General features: G+C 46.4%; 1 protein-coding gene across 2 annotated transcripts in view; it reads right to left on the bottom strand.

Moving 5' to 3' along the window:
• Nucleotides 1-18,188, bottom strand: part of MBD5 (methyl-CpG binding domain protein 5) — a 121,162-nt gene that overhangs the window by 999 nt on the left and 101,975 nt on the right. For both annotated transcript variants that reach the window (XM_085584089.1, XM_085584088.1), the window contains 5 exons: nucleotides 13,495-14,454; nucleotides 11,658-11,884; nucleotides 8,234-9,433; nucleotides 4,083-4,156; nucleotides 1,539-1,614 (listed from right to left, as the gene is read on the bottom strand). In XM_085584089.1, the coding sequence (XP_085440215.1) occupies nucleotides 1,539-1,614; nucleotides 4,083-4,156; nucleotides 8,234-9,433; nucleotides 11,658-11,884; nucleotides 13,495-14,454 (2,537 nt within the window). The remainder of the gene's footprint in view (nucleotides 1-1,538; nucleotides 1,615-4,082; nucleotides 4,157-8,233; nucleotides 9,434-11,657; nucleotides 11,885-13,494; nucleotides 14,455-18,188) is intronic.

The raw sequence follows: 18,188 nt of genomic DNA on the forward strand, positions 1-18,188 counted from the left end.
AAAGCAGGGACTGAAACCCCCAAATCAGGGACTAAACCCCCAAATCTGGGACTGAAACCCCCAAATCAGGGACTAAACCCCCTAAATCAGGGACTAAACCCCCCTAACTGGGGACTGATCCCAAACTGCAATAATGGCAAATTGAGTGACGAACCTTCACACATTCTAGTGACCAGAGTGATAAAACACAGGGAGAATATGGGGAGAAAATGTTGGGAATGGGAAATTGGAGAAGTCCAGCTCAGGACTGTTATTAAGGAATGAAGGATGTCCAGCAAACTCTTTGTGTTTAAAAGGAAACATTGAATTCCCAGCTAATGCCGGATGGATGGAAAAGCCAAAGTTTGGCATCGCTGGCTCAGGGAGAAGCAGGAGAGAGGAGGAGGAGGAGGAGGAGGAAGGCTGAGCTGGTGTGGAACTCCACCACCATCTGTCGGCAGCAGCTGCAGCTCCAGCACAGGAACTGAGCCCCAGCACTTCCCCTGATCCCAAATTTCTGCCAAAAAAGGATCAACCCAGGCACTGCAGGTGCAGTTTGGGGCCAGAAGAAGCAGAGCAGCAAATCCAACCCAGCGTCTCCCCTGAGCACTTTGGACATTGCTGGATTTATGGCTGGGAAAAGGTGGCAGCAGGATGGGCCAGCCCAAACAGCCATCCCAAATTTATTTGTTACAGACCAACAATCCCCTCCTGCTTTCCTGGTCCTTCCAAAGGAGGGAAACACGGCAACGTTATTTTAAATCAAAGCTCAAATCTCAGTTTGTTAAATTCAGTTTTAACGAAAGATTTGATTGGGTTCTTACTTAAAAGCTACTCAGTAACTTTTTAAATATTTCTTGTTGGGTCTGCAATCAGCTCTAAGCCTCCAGTTCTTCAAATATATAAATAAATAGAAATAAATTTCCTTTTTTATACTCCAGAAGCTCCAAAAGTGTTACTGTAAATTCCAAGAGTGCATATCTTCAGTCCTGAGCACTGAATATCAGCAAAAAACTTTTTTTTCCCCTGGGTTCAAACATTTTATAATTAATAATTTGAATAATTAATAACCAAATAGAAGATGTGGGAGGTTACATGTGCTGTGATAGACTTGTTTTTTATTTTTTAGGTGGGCTGCAATGAAATGACAGCCATGTTTTAGAAATAAAAATGAGGATATTTTATAACCCAAACTTGTTATTGGAAAGATGCTGGAGTTACACCATAACAGTGTAATTAATGTGGAAAAACCACTCTTGGATGTGATATTAGAAATATATATTTTTAAACTTACCTTTCATTACAATATCTTTCATTTCTTATGGGGAAAACTGAATTTCAAGAGTTTTGTACTCAAAATCCTACAACTTTTCCCGTTTTTCAGAACCATCAGACTTTTGCCAACAGTTTTTAATGCAGGGGAAATATTGAAAATTCCTCATTATTCCAGAAAATAAACCCAGAATTTGTTAGAAAGCCACCCAAACCAAGCCTCCCTCCAATGGACACACATGCAGAAACATGGAAAAGGAGAATATTCCCAAGGAAAAGGAACTTACATTCCCAGACATTTTGTCTAGTTCACTCATGGCCTCGTGTATAGCAGCTTCTAAATGGTTATTTAGCTTTCCACTTCTAGGGAGAAAAGATGAAAGGTGTCAGTAATTTTCAAGGACAGAAAGGAAACTCGAGAAAAGTGAATAACAAACAGATTAAATTCATTGGGAATGTTCTGAGCCTGGAGCCTCCCAGGCTGGGAGCACAAGGAGCAAGACCAGACCTGTAACAATATTATGGAAAGGAAAGGTTTGCGTTGGGATTACAGAAGAAAAGTTAAATATCCTTCTCACTTCCAATGAACTGCATGAATTATCTCAAATATTCCCATTTTTACCCTGGAATGGCAGCACCCCACAGGCTGAGGGAGAGGTGGGGTGACGGTTTCCTTCTTCCAACCCCAAATCACCCCAGGACACGGGGCAGCTCCAGGCACATTTCATTTCACAGTGACCATTCTGTGGGGTCTCTTTGTTCTGAAGGGCTTTTCCCACTGGGACATGGTGCCAGGTCCTGCTTTGGAGATGAGGAGATGGAGGATGAGCAGATCCACGTCTGTCACAAGGGAAGGTGGTGGCACAGTTAAGGAAGAACCTTGTCCCCTGCTGGGACACCAGGCCTGTCCCTCACAGAGACACTTCCTATGGAAACCTTTTCTTTAACCACAGAATCCTGGAATGGTTTGGGTTGGAAAGGACCTTAAAGTCCATCCCATCCACCCCTGCCATGGCAGGGACACCTTCCCCCATCCCAGACTGCTCCAGCCTGGCCTTGGGCACTGCCAGGGATCCAGGGGCAGCCCCAGCTTCTCTGGGCACCTGTGCCACGGCCTGCCCACCCTCCCAGCCAGGAATTCCTTCCCAAAATCCAAATTAAATCAACCCTGGAAGTTGGGAAGGCAGTGGAAGCTTCAGCAGCTCTTCCCTTGCTGGACCTCAGTCCAGCCCTGCCCACGGCACGTCCAGCAGGAAGGACACCCGAGATGGGACTTCAGCCTGGAAAAACAGAGCAGGACTGGTGGGGATGGCAAGGAGGGGATGGGAAGTGGCACTTTCCTGACTGGAGAGAAATGGGAACAGCCAGAGGAGCAGCAAAGGCCACGAGAAGGAGCTGGGACTGGGGGATGGCCCCTGGAGACGCTCAGTGTGCCCAGTGGAGCAGGGATCACTCCAGAGCCCAGCGAGGCAAAGCTGGGCCAGGTGAGGAGGGGAAACCTCCAGAGCACAGCTGGAGAGCACAGCTGGAGAGCTCAGGAAGCTGTGCCGTGGCAGGGTGCAAAGCAGGGACGTGCCTCCAGCAGGGACACAAGGGCTGAGATGGAGAATTCATGGAGAATTCATGGAGAATTCATGGAGCTGTGGGATGTGAAGGTCGTTTCAAGGGCTTGGAGACCAATCCTGCTCTGCTGAACCAACCTGGGCCTCTGTGATGAGCACTCTATTTGTATTTAACACTAAATGTTTAAAAAACCTGGATAAAAAGCCAGTAGCACATCACAAACCAGACAGAAACCCATGAACTTTGCCAGATAAATCTACAGCAGGACATGGGGAAACCAGGAAATATCCACTAAAGGATTCAAACTAGGAAAGAAGTTGAAATATGGAGAAAAACCTCTGTGAGGGCTGTAAAGCAGCAGTTTGTGTCAGCTTTTACCACTTTAAATCTGCTCCTGCTGTCCTTGAGTCACTGATTTCACTTCAGGGACATGCATAAATAACTGGGAAATTGCCAAAAGCCCTTCTGTGTTCCCTAAAAATCCAGAAAGGCATTTTGGGGATGATGTTGGAAAAAACAGCCACCACCAGCGTGTCACTGGTATAAAAATTCCTTCTCTTTGGCCCCGTGGGACACAGGAGAAGCAAAGCTCACCCCTTTAAAGGAGGGGAAGAGAGGGAATTATTTAATCCCTTTCAGCCTGTGCTCACTCAGAGCTGAGTTTAAATTCTCACAGGTTTAAGGAATGCATTTTCCCTGTGACAGTAAACAAACACCATCATAGAACAAACCCAATCACAGCACAGTTCCTACTCTGTCATCCCTTTAAAGATGTCCAGGAATTTTTTCTTCCCAAAATTCAGTAATTTTCCTCTTTTTGCCCATCCTGACGCTTCATGCCCCAAGATTTGCTGTTTGACAGTTTTCCTACGCTGGTATTTGTCACTAAAAGGTGAAAGTTGGATAAAGCCCAGCAGCTGAGACAGGTGTGAGCCAGAGCTCAGCACAATTCCTGCAGTGGGAATAAAGGGGATTTCTCAGCATAACCCGTGCTCAGCTGCCACGGGGAGAAGGAAGGAGCTCAGGTCTGGTTAAAAAGTGTGGTTTGGGCAGGGTAATTATCATGGGATGACTTTTTGCTTCTTTTATACCACCAGAAGCTCCCACACAGGGGATGTTTCCCCGAGGAGATGCCCTCGGAAAGCCTCAGATTCCAGAACCACCATGAGGAACCCCAAGAAATGAACCCCTCAGCTTGGCTGGGCTGCCCAGCAGGGCAGCAGAGGAAGGGAAAAGCTGGAATTTGGTGGGGAGGAGGATGGACTCACTTCCTGTTCCTTTTCCTGGCGCGGCTGAACGCCTCCAGCCCCTCCGTTAGTGTCTTCAGCTTCTCCGGCTCCACCTGGGGAAGGGATGGACACCAAGGGAAGGTTTAGGTTGGATAATAGGAAAAAAAATTTTCACTGAAAGAATAATAAAATACTGGAATTGTCTTCCTAGGGAGGTGGTGGAATCACCATCTCTGGATGTGTTTAAAAAGAGACTGGACTTGGCACTCGGTGCTATAGTCTGGTTGTGGTATTGGGGCATGGGTTGGACTTGATGATCTTGGAGGTCTCTTCCAGCCTCATTATTCTGGGATTCTGTGAAACCTCGTTACCCAGAGCAGCAAATCCCACCTTTCCTGCTGTGCCAGCCCGGGGATGCCCCTGCAGCAGGGCAGGAACAGCACCTGGAGCTGCCCACCCCTCCCACCTTTATCCATTACTGGGATTTCTCACCAGCGGCAACAGAAATGCAAATTCGGGACATTCCTGGCACAAAACTGAGGAGAAGAATCTTTTAAAGATCTTTTTTGGCAGTGCTGGTGGAGTGTCTCACTCTGCACTCGCTTTCCCACATGGATTGTACACCTGGAATTCTGAGTGCCTGGTGATGGTGATGATGATCCCATTTTTACTCCAAAGTGTTCCCATCACCGCCAGCTCCTGGGTGAGGAATTCCAGGCCTCTGCTCAACTCATGGCACGGCCAAATTCATTCCCATTCCAGAAGGAAATCCTTCTTTGCCTTCTGAATCCAGGAATCTTCACCACAGCTTTACTTATTTGTCTTAAAATCAGCTCTTTTAATTATTTTGTATTTTTCCCTAGCGATCAGGGATGAATTTGGGCACGTGCTCAAAGAGAACTGGGAATTTAAATCTTGAATATTTTAAATTGAAGCCATTTCAACCAATGCGTGGGCACCAGTAAGTCCCAGTGTAAACAATACAAGCAGAAAATTAATTATAACATCTCTATAATTTCATCACTTGCATCTCAAAACTTGAAGCCACATCACTCGATTATTTTGATCTGGCTCAGTCATTCTTGCTGGTAAAAACAACAAAATCAGATATTTAGAACACATCAACTTAAAGATAAGAAATGGTTCAGTTCCTGTTTCTTTGCTACATCTTACTTGACATTTTCCACAAATACAAATGTATTGAGTGTGTGCCTATACACAACCTGGAAATGAAGTGGGAATGCAAATTCCCTCCAAGTTCATCCTTCCAATTCCTAAATAATTTATATTCACCACAGATCTGACGTGTGGACACAACAAGGTGGAAGTAAAGCGTGAGCAGTTGCCAAAATCTCTCCAAATAAAGCCCAAACTTACACACATTCAATCAGATTTCAATATATTGACATCACACCTGTGCTAAAAAAATTGGGAATGTGCTGATCCAGGCACTTCCAGGAGTCATTAATGGAGAAATCTGCACTTGGGGAGCTGAGATTTCAATTTTTGTGAAATAAATTCAACTATGCCACAAATTGTAGCATTCTTCCCTTAAAACCCGCTCACTTGTAATGCAAATATTTCCAATAACCCCTCCCCTCACTGGATTTTGGAAGAAGACAAACTGAGATCCTGGGGAGCTTTTCTAAGGACAAACATGAGAAAAAAGGAATTATCCCTCTCCGTGATAGAAATGTTTATCTCAGGAACAAATTGCCAAGGGCTGCCAGGAGAGAAATTGCAAAGTTCAATGTAAATAATGTTATCAAGAATTAATATCATGTTTTGGAAACAAAGGACCTCTTTAAATAACAACAACAAAAAAAAAATATCATTATTGGCATTTTGTGATGGTTATACATGAAAAAACACTTGGGTTTTTTGGGAAGAAGTGTCAAATTGCTACAAAACAGGGCATGGAAAGCAACTTCAACAGAAATAACAATTGATAATCATCAATATCAACAGCAGATCACACACATGGGAGGAACCCTCCCTGTTCTACCTGCAGCCCCAGAAAAGCCCGGCTGAACCAGCCCAGTCTAACACCTGGGAAGTCCCACTGAGAGCAGGATTGGCCCTGGTAAAATTCACCATGAAAAGCTCCCACAAAACCTTTGATTGCTCTGGTCCTGTTTAGGTGATGAGTAATAACCAAGGTGGGTAATAATCAAATTAATTGCTTAATGAGACACAACTCCTCTGGTTTGGGATTAGACTCAGGCTGGCTCCTTTTCTTCCCAGAAATTTCTGCTGCACTTCCTCGGGCTCCTCTAATTTCCAGTAGCCAGAAACCAAGGAAAGGAAGTGCAATATTCCTCCTCCTCCTCCTGTTTGGATCCATCATCCCATTAAATACCTGAGTGCCCAAAGTCTTTTAAATGGAAACAAAAACCAAGTAATAAACAATCTAAAGACCAGAGAATGTACAAATCCCAACAGCAAATTAATGCAACACGGGAGGGTCACATTTGGTTACACAAAGGCTTTAAAAGACATTTTCGGGAAGCTCCAGAGAAAAAGGAATTTTCCCAAGTGCTGCAGGTCACTTCCACCATGGGCTGGTGCAGAATTCCTGAAGAACATTTGGTGTTCAAGGGTGTTTCTCTGTGGTTTCCAAGGGTGTTTCTTTGTGGTTTTCCAGGTGATTTCTTCTGGTCTGGTGTGGGTTTTTCCCTGTGTATCCCACCTTCCACCCTCAACTCCTGCCCTTTGGAATGGCTTTCACCCCACACTTCTTGACGAAGGAATTTTAGACACATTTCTTTCATATTTTAATTTCTAATGATTAATTCAAGGTGATCTGATGCCAGAGGTGATCCACGATGTGGGAATTCCTCACAGAGAACTTCCAGTGGTCTCCACCTTGCTGTGAGCATTCCAAGGACCTGCTTCCCTGGTTTTGTGTTCAGTACCCAATAAAATGGGTGCCAGTGGATTTAACATCCCACAATTCCCACACAATGCACGAAGCCCCACCACAGCAAAGGAGGTTTGCACAAAACCTCCAGCACATTCTGCTATCCCCAGATCAGGGAGGAAACGTGGAATTGCTCAGGAATGCAGGTCAGAAAATTCCCCTCTTTGCACAAGCTAGAAAAAAGAAACTTCTCATTTCTATTAAACATTCACAGAGGTCTGGACACACAGATTCTGTTAATCCATAAAAGCACCCTGGGAATGGGAATGGTGTTCCTGTGCTCCTGACTCAGGCAGGGATATTGAACATGGAATTCTTCCAGTTTTGTTTCATCCCTAGAAGTTTGTGACCTTCTCCTGTGCCTCCACTTCCTAACCTGACCTGTAACTCAGGGATCTGAGCTCCCTGAGGGATGAGCTCTGAAACACTCTCCTGGTTTGGGCTGGGGTGGGATGGATGAGTTTCTTGTCCCTTCTCTCCTCTGGGTATCTGCTCCTGACTGAATTTTGGGGAAACAACACTTTGGTCCAACCCACTCTCCTCTGTTTTAAGTGATTTGATTTCTTTGTGTCACTGACAAACCCCTATTTCCTTAAATCTCCACTTTCTGCTTATGCAGAAATATTTATAAGTGGAAGATGTGCAGCATTTTGTAAGAACTACAAAGATAAAATGTTACACAAGCAGTGGAGACCAGATTTGGGAATATTTTTCATAATAAAATTACCAATAACTCCTTGATAACTGCATTTCCTGTATATTCCCCAACAAGCACATGATTTGTTGACACAAAAGAAGAATTTTAGTATGAAAGAGCAAATTGGAACACTTTCCTTATTACTGAATGACGATCAAAACCTCCTTTAGAGTTGGAAATGTGTGTGCATTTCCTGTGAGAAGTGTGTGTCAATCAGCAAGATTTCACTCATTAAAGATTCCTCAATCTGATGAGGCCACTTCTCCTTTCTGCAGTTTCAGCACTTTCAGGTATTTCCGTATCAGATGCTTTGGACACAGCCAGGAATTTGTCTGCACACACCATGTAAGCGAGAACCACTTTTTGTTAACACCAAAAAATCATTTAGCAAAGCCCAAATCTAACCTGTCTCATGGCCCTGGCGGGAAATGAAGGGGAAATTCAGCTCTACAAGCTACAGCTAGGAAAAAAAGCCATTTGTGCTGCTAAAAGAAGAGACAAAACACAGACAAAATTTTGATTTGCGTGCCGGTGCGGGGGGAGAGAGAGATGTGCACAGAGACATAGATATACCTTCCCCTCCTCAGCGTTCTGTTGGCATGAGTTGTGAACCTCTTCTTCTCTGCCAAGCTTGCCAGGCCAGGAAGTCAGTCCTTTGATCTGGCCCCAGACCAAGTCGCCCACGTTAAACGTCCTCGGCCTGTAGTGGATGAGCTCGTGGGACGAGGGCGACTCGGGGTTCCGCAGGTCCTCCTCGCTGCTGATGCTCTTAGCATCCGAGGGGCTGGGCACGCACCCGTTAATGCTTTTGGCATTAAAATCTCCATTGTAATGGATGTAGTCTTTCACTAAGGAACTCTCCAAGCTATTGGAGGAACTGGGAGATTGCTCTTCCAGGATCAGGTCTTGTTTGGAAGTGTTGAGCAACTCCCCGAAGGCCCTGTTGGGCTGCGGGCGGTTCCCGTTGATGTGTGCACATCGTTCCACAGTGTTCTCCAGTCTTTCCTTGAAACTCATCATAGTTCTTTTGTAATTGTTATACCTGAAATTCTCCTCCAGCATTTTCTCGCTCTGACAGTTCCGCTGGGCCAGCAGGGCCTGGTGCTGCTCCGCCTGCAGCAGCGGCAGCGCCGAGACGTTGTTGGGCCGCTCGTGGCACGGGCTGCTGTGGACGTGGGCGGAGTGCTCCAGGAACTCCTCGCATTTCCACCTGTTGATCTCCCCCCCGGGGCTCTGCTCCCCTTCCCACTGCTTTTTGGGCGTGTTACAAGCGGTCGGTTTGTAATACTCGTAGCCGTCCCCCTCGCCGGGGTTCTTGCCGTGCTCCGCGCTCTTCGGGCCCCGCGCGCCGCGCCCGCCGCGCCCGCGCCCCTCGTGCTCGGCGCCGCGGCCGTGGACGACGGCGCTGACGGCGCTGGACAGGTTCAGGGGGTCCCCGATGGAGGCTGTGAAGGCACTCATGGCACTCAGGGCGGGGATGGGGCTCGGCTGCGCGGCGCTGGAGCCGGCCGTGGTGATCACCACCGGCACCCCCTTGCTGGCGGCGTCCACCACCGCCTTGTAGATGGCGTCCACCGAGGCGTCGCCCGCGGCGGCGGCGTTGGGGTTGTCCTTGGCCTGCTGGCCCAGGGATGGGTCAGGTCTCTGCTGCAGGTCGCAGGGGGGCTCCTGGAAGGGAGGGAGGAGAGTGTTGGAGCTCTCAGGAACCGGCGCCATTCCCATCTGGGTGATCATTCTTTTGTTGAGGACGGCGGCGTCTTCCTGCATCCTCACCTGGGGAAAGGAGAGACAAGATGGGAATTGCTGTTTGAACTCCAGCTGGATTCCAGCAGATAAACTCTGTGGTTATTCACTACAGCACGTTTATTTTTTTAAAAACCAGGTACAAATTGAACAAGGTGGAGCGACAATTAAAAGCCTGATTTAGAGGAAAACAAAACTGTCTCAGGCTTTGTGTCAGCAGGCTCCTGTTTTCTCTCAAGTCCTAAACAACTTCACCGAGGTCAGTATTTCTGATACAGAGACACAGGATGGTTTGGGTGGGAAGGGACCTCAAAGCCCACCCACAGGCAGGGACACCTCCCACTGTCCCAGGTGCTCCAAGCCCTGTCCAGCCTGGCCTTGGGCACTGCCAGGGATCCAGGGGCAGCCACAGGCCCTGCCCACCCTCACAGCCAGGAATTCCCAATATTCCACCTAAATCTCCCTGCTGGCAGTTTGAACCCATCCCTCCTTCTCCTGTCTCTCCAGTGCCTCCAGCCACTGGAAGATGCTCTGAGGCCTCCTTGGAACACAGGATCACATCCAGGTGGGGTCTGTGCATCTCCAGAGGAGGAGAAACCTCAACTCCACAACCTCCGAGTTCTGCTCTCAGTTCCTTTTCTTTCCTTCCCAGACCCCAGCACTGCTTCTGTCCTTGAGTGAATTCCTGAATGGCACCACTGTGCTTTTGGAATTGGTCCACAATCCTATTTTCCCCTTTGCTGTGTGCCTTTCCCATGGGATCTCCAGTCCCCAGTATCCCACGTGCCTGTTGTCTAGTGAGAAACGGATTTATAGAGAACTTTAAAAAATGGATAGAAAATCTATGCAGTTTTGTATATTTGTAGGTAAATACTGAAATAAGGTTGTTGATTTAAGATCATTACCTGTGGAATAGAGATGATATTGTTAGGAGAAAGATTGAATTGGAGGTAAGTTTTAATATATGGTTTTGAAAAGAGATTAGATATTTTAGAGAATTAGAATTGTGAAAGACGTATTGTAGTAAGATAATGGGGAAAAATGTGATTAGTGTTAGAAAGGATAGTAATATTGTGTAGTAAAAGTTAGTAAGTTAAAACATATTTATAAAGTATTGTAACTGAGAAATAAGTTGGTTTTTAATACAATAGTGTTGAGTTTTATATTTTTTGTGTTTTATTTTTTATTGAGACTAATAATAGAATAACATTTTAAAAGTATTTGAAAAGATAAAACTAAGAACACTAAGCCACAGCAAACTGGCACCTCCAGATTCAACCACCTGAGCTCTTCCTACTCCTTGTCACATCCACAGGCAGGGAACACGATGTCAACAAGAGCACTCCAACAAAAACTGTAAAAACCACAGGGAAAATATTCCAAAAGCCCTGTAACTACTTCCTGTGACTATTTATAAAACTGGAAATGTGACACAAAAAAATACTGGGCTAAAGCGACGGGAATTGCTGCAAGAGAGGGAACAGGCTGAGAACTGAGATTTTCCAAGGAAATTTCTCCCCAGCTCCTTTCTCCTCCTGCCCCCCCTGCATTCCCTTCTCACAGCTGCACTTCTGCAGCAGTACTGAGGAATTCCCACCTGCACCCTGGGTTTGTCACCTGGTTTTGCCCTGGTGATACCCAACCTGAATTAGGAATAACTCTGTTGTGTGGAGAGCAGGTAAGTCTCATTTTTGCCGAGTTTGTCATTGTTTATTCACTCCCATCCCTGTTTTTCCAGGCTGCACAATCCCCATCACAGCTCTTCCGTCCCATTTCAGTGGGAATACCAGAGGACTGGTGCACACAGTCACTTAGAACAACTTATTAATTACTAATTCTAATTACTGCAAAGTGCTATCAGTATTTATTTCTTGCTGCTGAATTATCAGGAATGGGCTAAACAGGAATTTAGGATCATTTTTGTGGGATGGAAAAGAGTTTTGTTACAATTCTATAGTGATTGTCAGCATATAGAGGAACTTTTTTGCAATACATGCAGCATAACTCTTTCCAAAGCAACTAAACCAAATTCCTAAGGAGAAAGTGATAAAATTTCAATAACAAATGTTCCTGATTTGCAAAGCCCATCAGCTACTGAAAGAATATATTGTATGCAACAAATGTATTTATATTCATGTAATTATATAAATGATGCTGTCTTAATCAGCAAAAAAACCCCAAAGTCTGGAGGATGGAATTTTACCTCCTGAGAGCTGCACACTGGCTTGAACATTGATTTAATTTTGTTTTCTACCTGGAAATTCTGGAACAGACACGCCATGGGGTTTGGGTTGTTGGCTGGGCCAGGAATTTGGGGCTGGCCTTGAAAGCCCTGCACGTTCTGGTAGCCCTGGAGAAGGTGCTGCTGCTGCTGCTGCTGCTGCTGCTGATTTGAAGGAAACATCTGATTGTTGCTGAGGAGTGACTGGAGGTGGCTGAGCTGATGGTTGTTCAGAGTAGTGTTCAGAGATGACATTTCCCCTGCAAGGCAAGCACAGGCAAACACCACTCAGCAATTCCCTGCACCCCAATCCCACTGAGTGCCAAGAAAACCTCTGGAAAACGACCCTGGCTCCCTCCATCCTCTGGGAATGGGGCTCTCCTGCTCTCAAATTCTCCGTGCTGGGTCTTTGGTGTCACCTCTCCTGACTCCTGGGACAGCAGGGATGGCAGGAGGAGCTTCTGTGGAATTCCAGGCTTTGGAATCTCACTGAAACAGTGCTGGGGTGGTGAGGGGGATGAGGAGGAGAGAGAATGAGACAAACATTTAATCCCCAAAGAATATGAGTTCTTCACCATCTGGGAAGGAGAAAAAGATTTTTGGCTCAGCCATGTCACACAACACTCTAAACAACTCTTTTTTTACATTCTAGAGTAAAAGTTGAATTAACGTTTTTTATTACACGAAAATTTCACTTTACATGAATGTCTTACCTCTTTAAAAAAACCATACTGTTGAATCTGACTTTATGAAATAATAAAGCTTAAACCACATCCATTTTCTAGGTTGTTTACTTTTTTAAAATTAATATCTTGTGTTTTCCTAAAAATTCCCATTTGAAAAGTCACTGTTAGAGGTATTTTGTATGGAAAATACCAAGTAGGTTGAGCTCACTGCAGCCACTCAGGTCGGGGTGAGTACTTAATTATTATTTAATTCTCACCAGGAGCAGACTACCAACAGAGGAGCACCGACTCCATTATATGTTTTTGGTAAAAATAACTGAGAAATCATCACCCCGGAGGGAAAACCTTTTTATTTAAGGGGTTTTTTGTTGCTTGCTTTGAGATGTTGGTTGTTTGTCATCTCCAGCACAGCTGCTCCTGCTAACCCTGTGCTGCCACAGGCACTCCCAGCTGACCCAGGGATGCTCCTGAGCTGCCACTCCTTGAACAATGAAATAAATCCAGTTGCTCACACAACTTCCAGGTGGATTTAGCAGGTTGAGGTGGCAGAATTAATAATTTCCAAGATCAATATTAAGCATTAAGGAATGAAAGCAAAACGCGATTTTAGTTTCTTACAAGAACAATTGCGTTTGCTCAATGAGCAAGCTCCAACAACAGCAAGAGAAGAAAGGAAGATAAAACCAGAATCTGAAATTCTGAATTTGAAAACACTGTGTGCAGTTCTGGGCCCTCGGTTTGGGAAGGATGTCGAGATGCTCGAGCACATCCAGAGGAGGCAACGAGGCTGGAGAGGGGCTGGGAACACAAACCCTGTGAGGAAACCCTGAGGGAGCTGGGGGTGCTCAGCCTGGAGAAAAGGAGACTCAGGGGTGACCCCAGCCCTCCCCACAGCTCCTGAAAGGTGCCTGTGCCACGGGAAATAGAGGTTGGATATTAGGGAAAAGTTTTTCATGGGAAGAGTGATAAAGTTCTGGAATGTCCTGCCCAGGGAGGTGGTGGAGTTCCCACCCCTGGGTGTGTTTAACAAAGGCTGGATGCGGCACTGGGTGCCAGGGCTGAGGTGAGGTGTTGGGGCTGGGTCGGACTCGATGACCCTGAAGATCTCTTCCAACCTGGCCATTCATGAACTCTCCCTCCCCACAGCTGCTCAGGTTTTCCTTCCCCCCAGAAGCTGCACTCACCCAGCAGGCCCGTGCCCAGCAGCGGGTTCAGGAGCTGCGGCACCACGGAGCTGTTGTTGAGCTTGGCGGGTCCCGGCGCGCCGCCGGAGATGTTGAGGAGCGTCTCCGCCATGGACACCACGGCCGTGCTCCCGGCCAGCGCCGACACCGACAGCGCGGCCACCGCCGACGACGTGGTGGTGGTGGTGGTGGTGGCCTGCGAGGAGGTGGCGATGGCCACCTCGGGGTGGCTTCCCGAGCTCAGGACGCCCCCCACCAGCTGCGGGTTCAGGGCCATGAGCGCCGAGGCGCCGGGGGCGGCGGGCAGGAGCAGGGGGTTGGCGGCGGGGTCGGCGCCCGGGAAGCCGGGCACGGCGGCGGGCAGCAGGTTCTCCACCCTGCCGCCCTCGGGCAGCGGCTCGGGGGGCGCGGGGGCGTTCTGCTGCTGCAGCAGGTCGGAGATGGTGACGTTGAAGGATGGCACGGGGAGCATGGCGGCTGCCTGGGCCTGGTTCTGGAGCAGGGCTGCCAGCAGCTGGAAGTGCACGGGCTGCAGAACCTGCCCGTCCACGTCGCCCGAGAGGAACGCTAAAGCAGCATTGACGTTGGGGTTCAGGAAACCCAAAGGGTTGAGGTTCACCTCAGACTTGCCTTCTCCTGCCGAAGGCTGGAGGATGTTCAGGAGGTTCTGGTTTAGGAGATGTTGCTGATTCACCGGCAGAGAGAGAGGCAGGGAACTGAGGAGGTTTTGATTCAGAGGATGCGGCAGATTGTTGTTTGAAGAGCTGTTCTGCGGGAAGTGGAGAGAGTGGTCGTGGCCGGCGAAGGGGAACTCGCCCCCCATGGGCAGCTGGCCCTGCTGCAGAGGGGTCCCAGCTGCAGTGGTGACAATGACGCCGTCCTGGAGCACAGACGTGGTCTTGGTGATGGCAGCTTGGCTGGTGCCGGCGATGGCTATCGATGACGACGGGCCCAAACCCCCTGGAATGGGAAAAGCGGGAATTTTAACGGGGTGCTGCCTGCTGGGAGACACCTGCAGGGCACACAGCACCAGGCTCAGCCCAACCAGCCCGGGGAAAAAGGGGCTGGGGAATCCAGACTGGAGCACTTGAAAAATAGGAATGGATCTGCCACGAGATGCTCCAGACACTCTGTGCCACGCCCCCTTGGAGGTTATGGCATTGTGCACTTACACATCCCTTAAAGTTCTTAAAACAAGGGTTTTAACAGCATTAATTTACACACAATCACAGTTTTTCAACAGCATAAACCCAAACCCAACCATGGCTCAATAGATTTAGTCATGGACCAGGCTGGAATTAACCACCAGGAAGAAGGATCACAGGAATGATGTTGGGTGAAACACCGAGTCCATGATCCCCTTCCAGTTTTAATTAATTCACAGGGTTTGGGATTTTAGATTAATATTCAAGGCATTGTTCTGGAGTCCTGAATTAAAAAAAAATACATGGTATGATGAGACTGTTCCAGGTCAGTGACAATTCACAATTTGTAGAGGAAAAATGTAAATTGGAGTGGTGTAAAATCCATCACTTGGGATGAAAAGAAAGGGCAAAATTTACCATGAGAAGACTATAAAGAAAGAGTAAAAATGTTTATTTGGGTATCTTTATACCCTTTTAGCAAAGCTGAAATATAAATTATTATTTTCACTTGAGGCAGTTTTGAATTGACAGTGGTCACTCATATAATTCTTAGAATGAGACTAAAAGGCATCGATGGTCACAAAATATCAGTTTCCATTTTTCTGAGCAAATACTCTTTAAAAAAGGATTTGCCAGCACACTCTACGGATAAGAACTGAGCCAAACTTTTACATCATTTTAACCTAAAATTACCATTTTTTTAAGTGCTGTAACATTGTGACAACTCCAAGAGGTACAAAATGAACATGGAACACTTTGCACTGCCCTGAACTCAAGAGAACAAATCTCACCCCTCTCTCCCAGTGCCATTATCATGTTTCAGAGCAGAAATGAAATAATAAAATAACAAAAGGTGAGGTAAGAGCAAAGTGCATTTATAGAGCAGAGCAAATCCTGCTCTGGGTAAAAGGGTCAAAACCCTTCATCTTCACAAGAAGCAAATTTTATTCATTTATTTTTAGAAATAAAAAAATAAATTAAAAATATTTAAATTTTAGAAATAGTATTTAGAACTAATGCCCCAAGGATTTAAAAATCATGAGAAGTCCCAAAGACCAACCTGCAGATTTAAGAAATTCCCAATGGAAGAATCAGTTGTACCACTCCCCCTTGGATGTGTTAAGGAGCACATGGAGAGATTTTTAATTCAGGCATGAGGAAATTATTCAAGCGAGCTCTCCTGAATAGCAAATCTGGTTTGGGCATTTTCCTCATCTCTGCTTGTAATTTATTCCTGCTCCTGTTTCCATTCTGCTCAGGTCAATGGCCCCATGCTGGGCAGCAAATCTCAAAGTTGAAAATTGCTGCCAGGTTTTGGGGAGAAATGGCTCTGTTTTCTCACCCCCATCTTCTGAGAGGTCCAAAGTGCATTCAACACCTTTCTCCAGATTAATGAAGTAATTAATTAATTGTTCCTGAGGAGAAAAGAAGTTTTGATGGATGCTGAGTAGGAGGCAGAAAATGTGTCTTTATTTTAGTCCAGACTGGAGAAACTGGGAGTCAGAGAGGGGACGAGCAGCCAGACTTCAGCAGGAAAATAAAACACAAATAAATGTTCCCCCCAGCTTCTGTCCAACCTGGCACAGCAGGAATTGGGCTGGGAGAGTCCTGCACTGGCTGTATTTACAGAATTTACAGCTGCAGCCGGGGACAAATTTCTCTGTGGCACCAGAGATCCAAAAACCATCCCAACAAGTCAATATTCAATTATGAGGACATCCATGCAAAGTCATTTTCACTGGAATATGGAGCTGTGGGAGCTTCCCAATGTCTGGTCCCAGACCAAAGGACAGAATGATGACAATAACTCCAAAACCCCAAAACCCCAATAACACCCAACCCCCAAAGCTCCAAAACCCCCAAACTCTTAAAACTCCAAACTCTAAAACTCCAAAACCCCAAAAACTCCAAAATCCCAAAACTCTAAAACTCCAAAACCCCAAAATCCCAAAACCACCCAACCCCCAAAGCTCCAAAACCTCCCAAAATACCAAAAACTCCAAAACTCTAAAATCCCAAACCCCTAAAACCCCAAACCTCCAAGGGTTTCCTGTGCCCACCCCCAGGCTCTACGATGACACTTGGGAAGTTTTGGATGAGAAATGCAAACAGGAGTTGAACACCAAAAGGAAATCCCAACTCGAATTCCCAGGTCCACAAAAATGTGGCATTTGGGATCCAGGGAACGCGAGCATGTGTGAGTTCAGCAAAGAGTCCTCAATAATCAGAATAAAAAAGAAAAAGGAGCCAGACTAAAAGCCATAAAAGCCCAGGGCAAACCCAGCTCCTGCAGCCACAGACTCTGCCAAAGGTTCTTCTGCCACTTTTTGGAATAATTAACTCACTGCAACACACTGGAAAGAAGAAATATCCAGAATGCAGAAAAAGCAAAGCTGTTGTTTTCTTACTGGGTCAAAGAAATGTTTTGAAAATAAATAAATAGCATATAAATTTTAAAAATTATTAATGTTTTTATTTATGAGCATTTTAAATTCTATTTTCTTTTCAGAGCAGGTTCATTTTCCTGTGTAGATTTTAGCTGCGTTCCTTTTCTTCAAGCATTGCTTGACAGGTGTTCTTAAGCAAGGACAAGAAAATAAATGGGTATTATGGAATCAGTTTGTACTCAAGAAGATTCACTTAAAATAAAGAAATCAGAGAGGAAGATATTCATCATTAACATCTCAGGATTGTTCTTCCTACTCATAGATGTATTTTCCAAAAGGATTGCACTGAGAGTGTATTAATTAGAGAAGAATATTTAAAGTGCTATTTTACAACTCTTTTCCCTGTGAGAAACTCTCCATTACACATCCCAGCATTTAAATAGTCTCAAAACCACAATGCTGGAATTTGTAGGAAACAAATCCTCACTAAAAGAGGTGTGTGAAGCACTGGGAGAAGGGGAAGTGCAGAACTTGCTCCTCAGCCATTACCACCTGAAACGTTTTTAGAACTGAGCACAAATTATTGGCATCAATTCCACCCTCTCACTTCTTGCTTTGCACAGAATCCCAGACTGGTTGGGTTTGGAGGGACCTCAAATGTGCCACCCCTGCCATGGCAGGGTCACCTCTCATGGTTCCAGGGACCTCAAATCCCACCCAGTGCCACCCTGCCATGGACAGGACATCTCCCAGTGTCCCAAGGATCTCAAATCCCACCCAGTGCCACCCTGCCATGGACAGGACATCTCCCAGTGTCCCAAGGATCTCAAATCCCACCCAGTGCCACCCTGCCATGGACAGGACATCTCCCAGTGTCCCAAGGATCTCAAATCCCACCCAGTGCCACCCTGCCATGGACAGGACATCTCCCAGTGTCCCAAGGATCTCAAATCCCACCCAGTGCCACCCTGCCATGGACAGGACATCTCCCAGTGTCCCAAGGATCTCAAATCCCACCCAGTGCCACCCTGCCATGGCAGGGACACCTCCCACTGTCCCAGGGACAGCTCCCACTGTCCCAGGCTGCTCCAAGCCCTGTCCAGCCTGGCCTTGGGCACTTCCAGGGATCCAGGGACAGCCACAGCTTCTCTGGGAATTCCAT

Source organism: Lonchura striata, chromosome 7 (assembly GCF_050655825.1).
Source record: "Lonchura striata isolate lonStrDom1 chromosome 7, ASM5065582v1, whole genome shotgun sequence".
Classification (NCBI taxonomy): domain Eukaryota; kingdom Metazoa; phylum Chordata; class Aves; order Passeriformes; family Estrildidae; genus Lonchura; species Lonchura striata.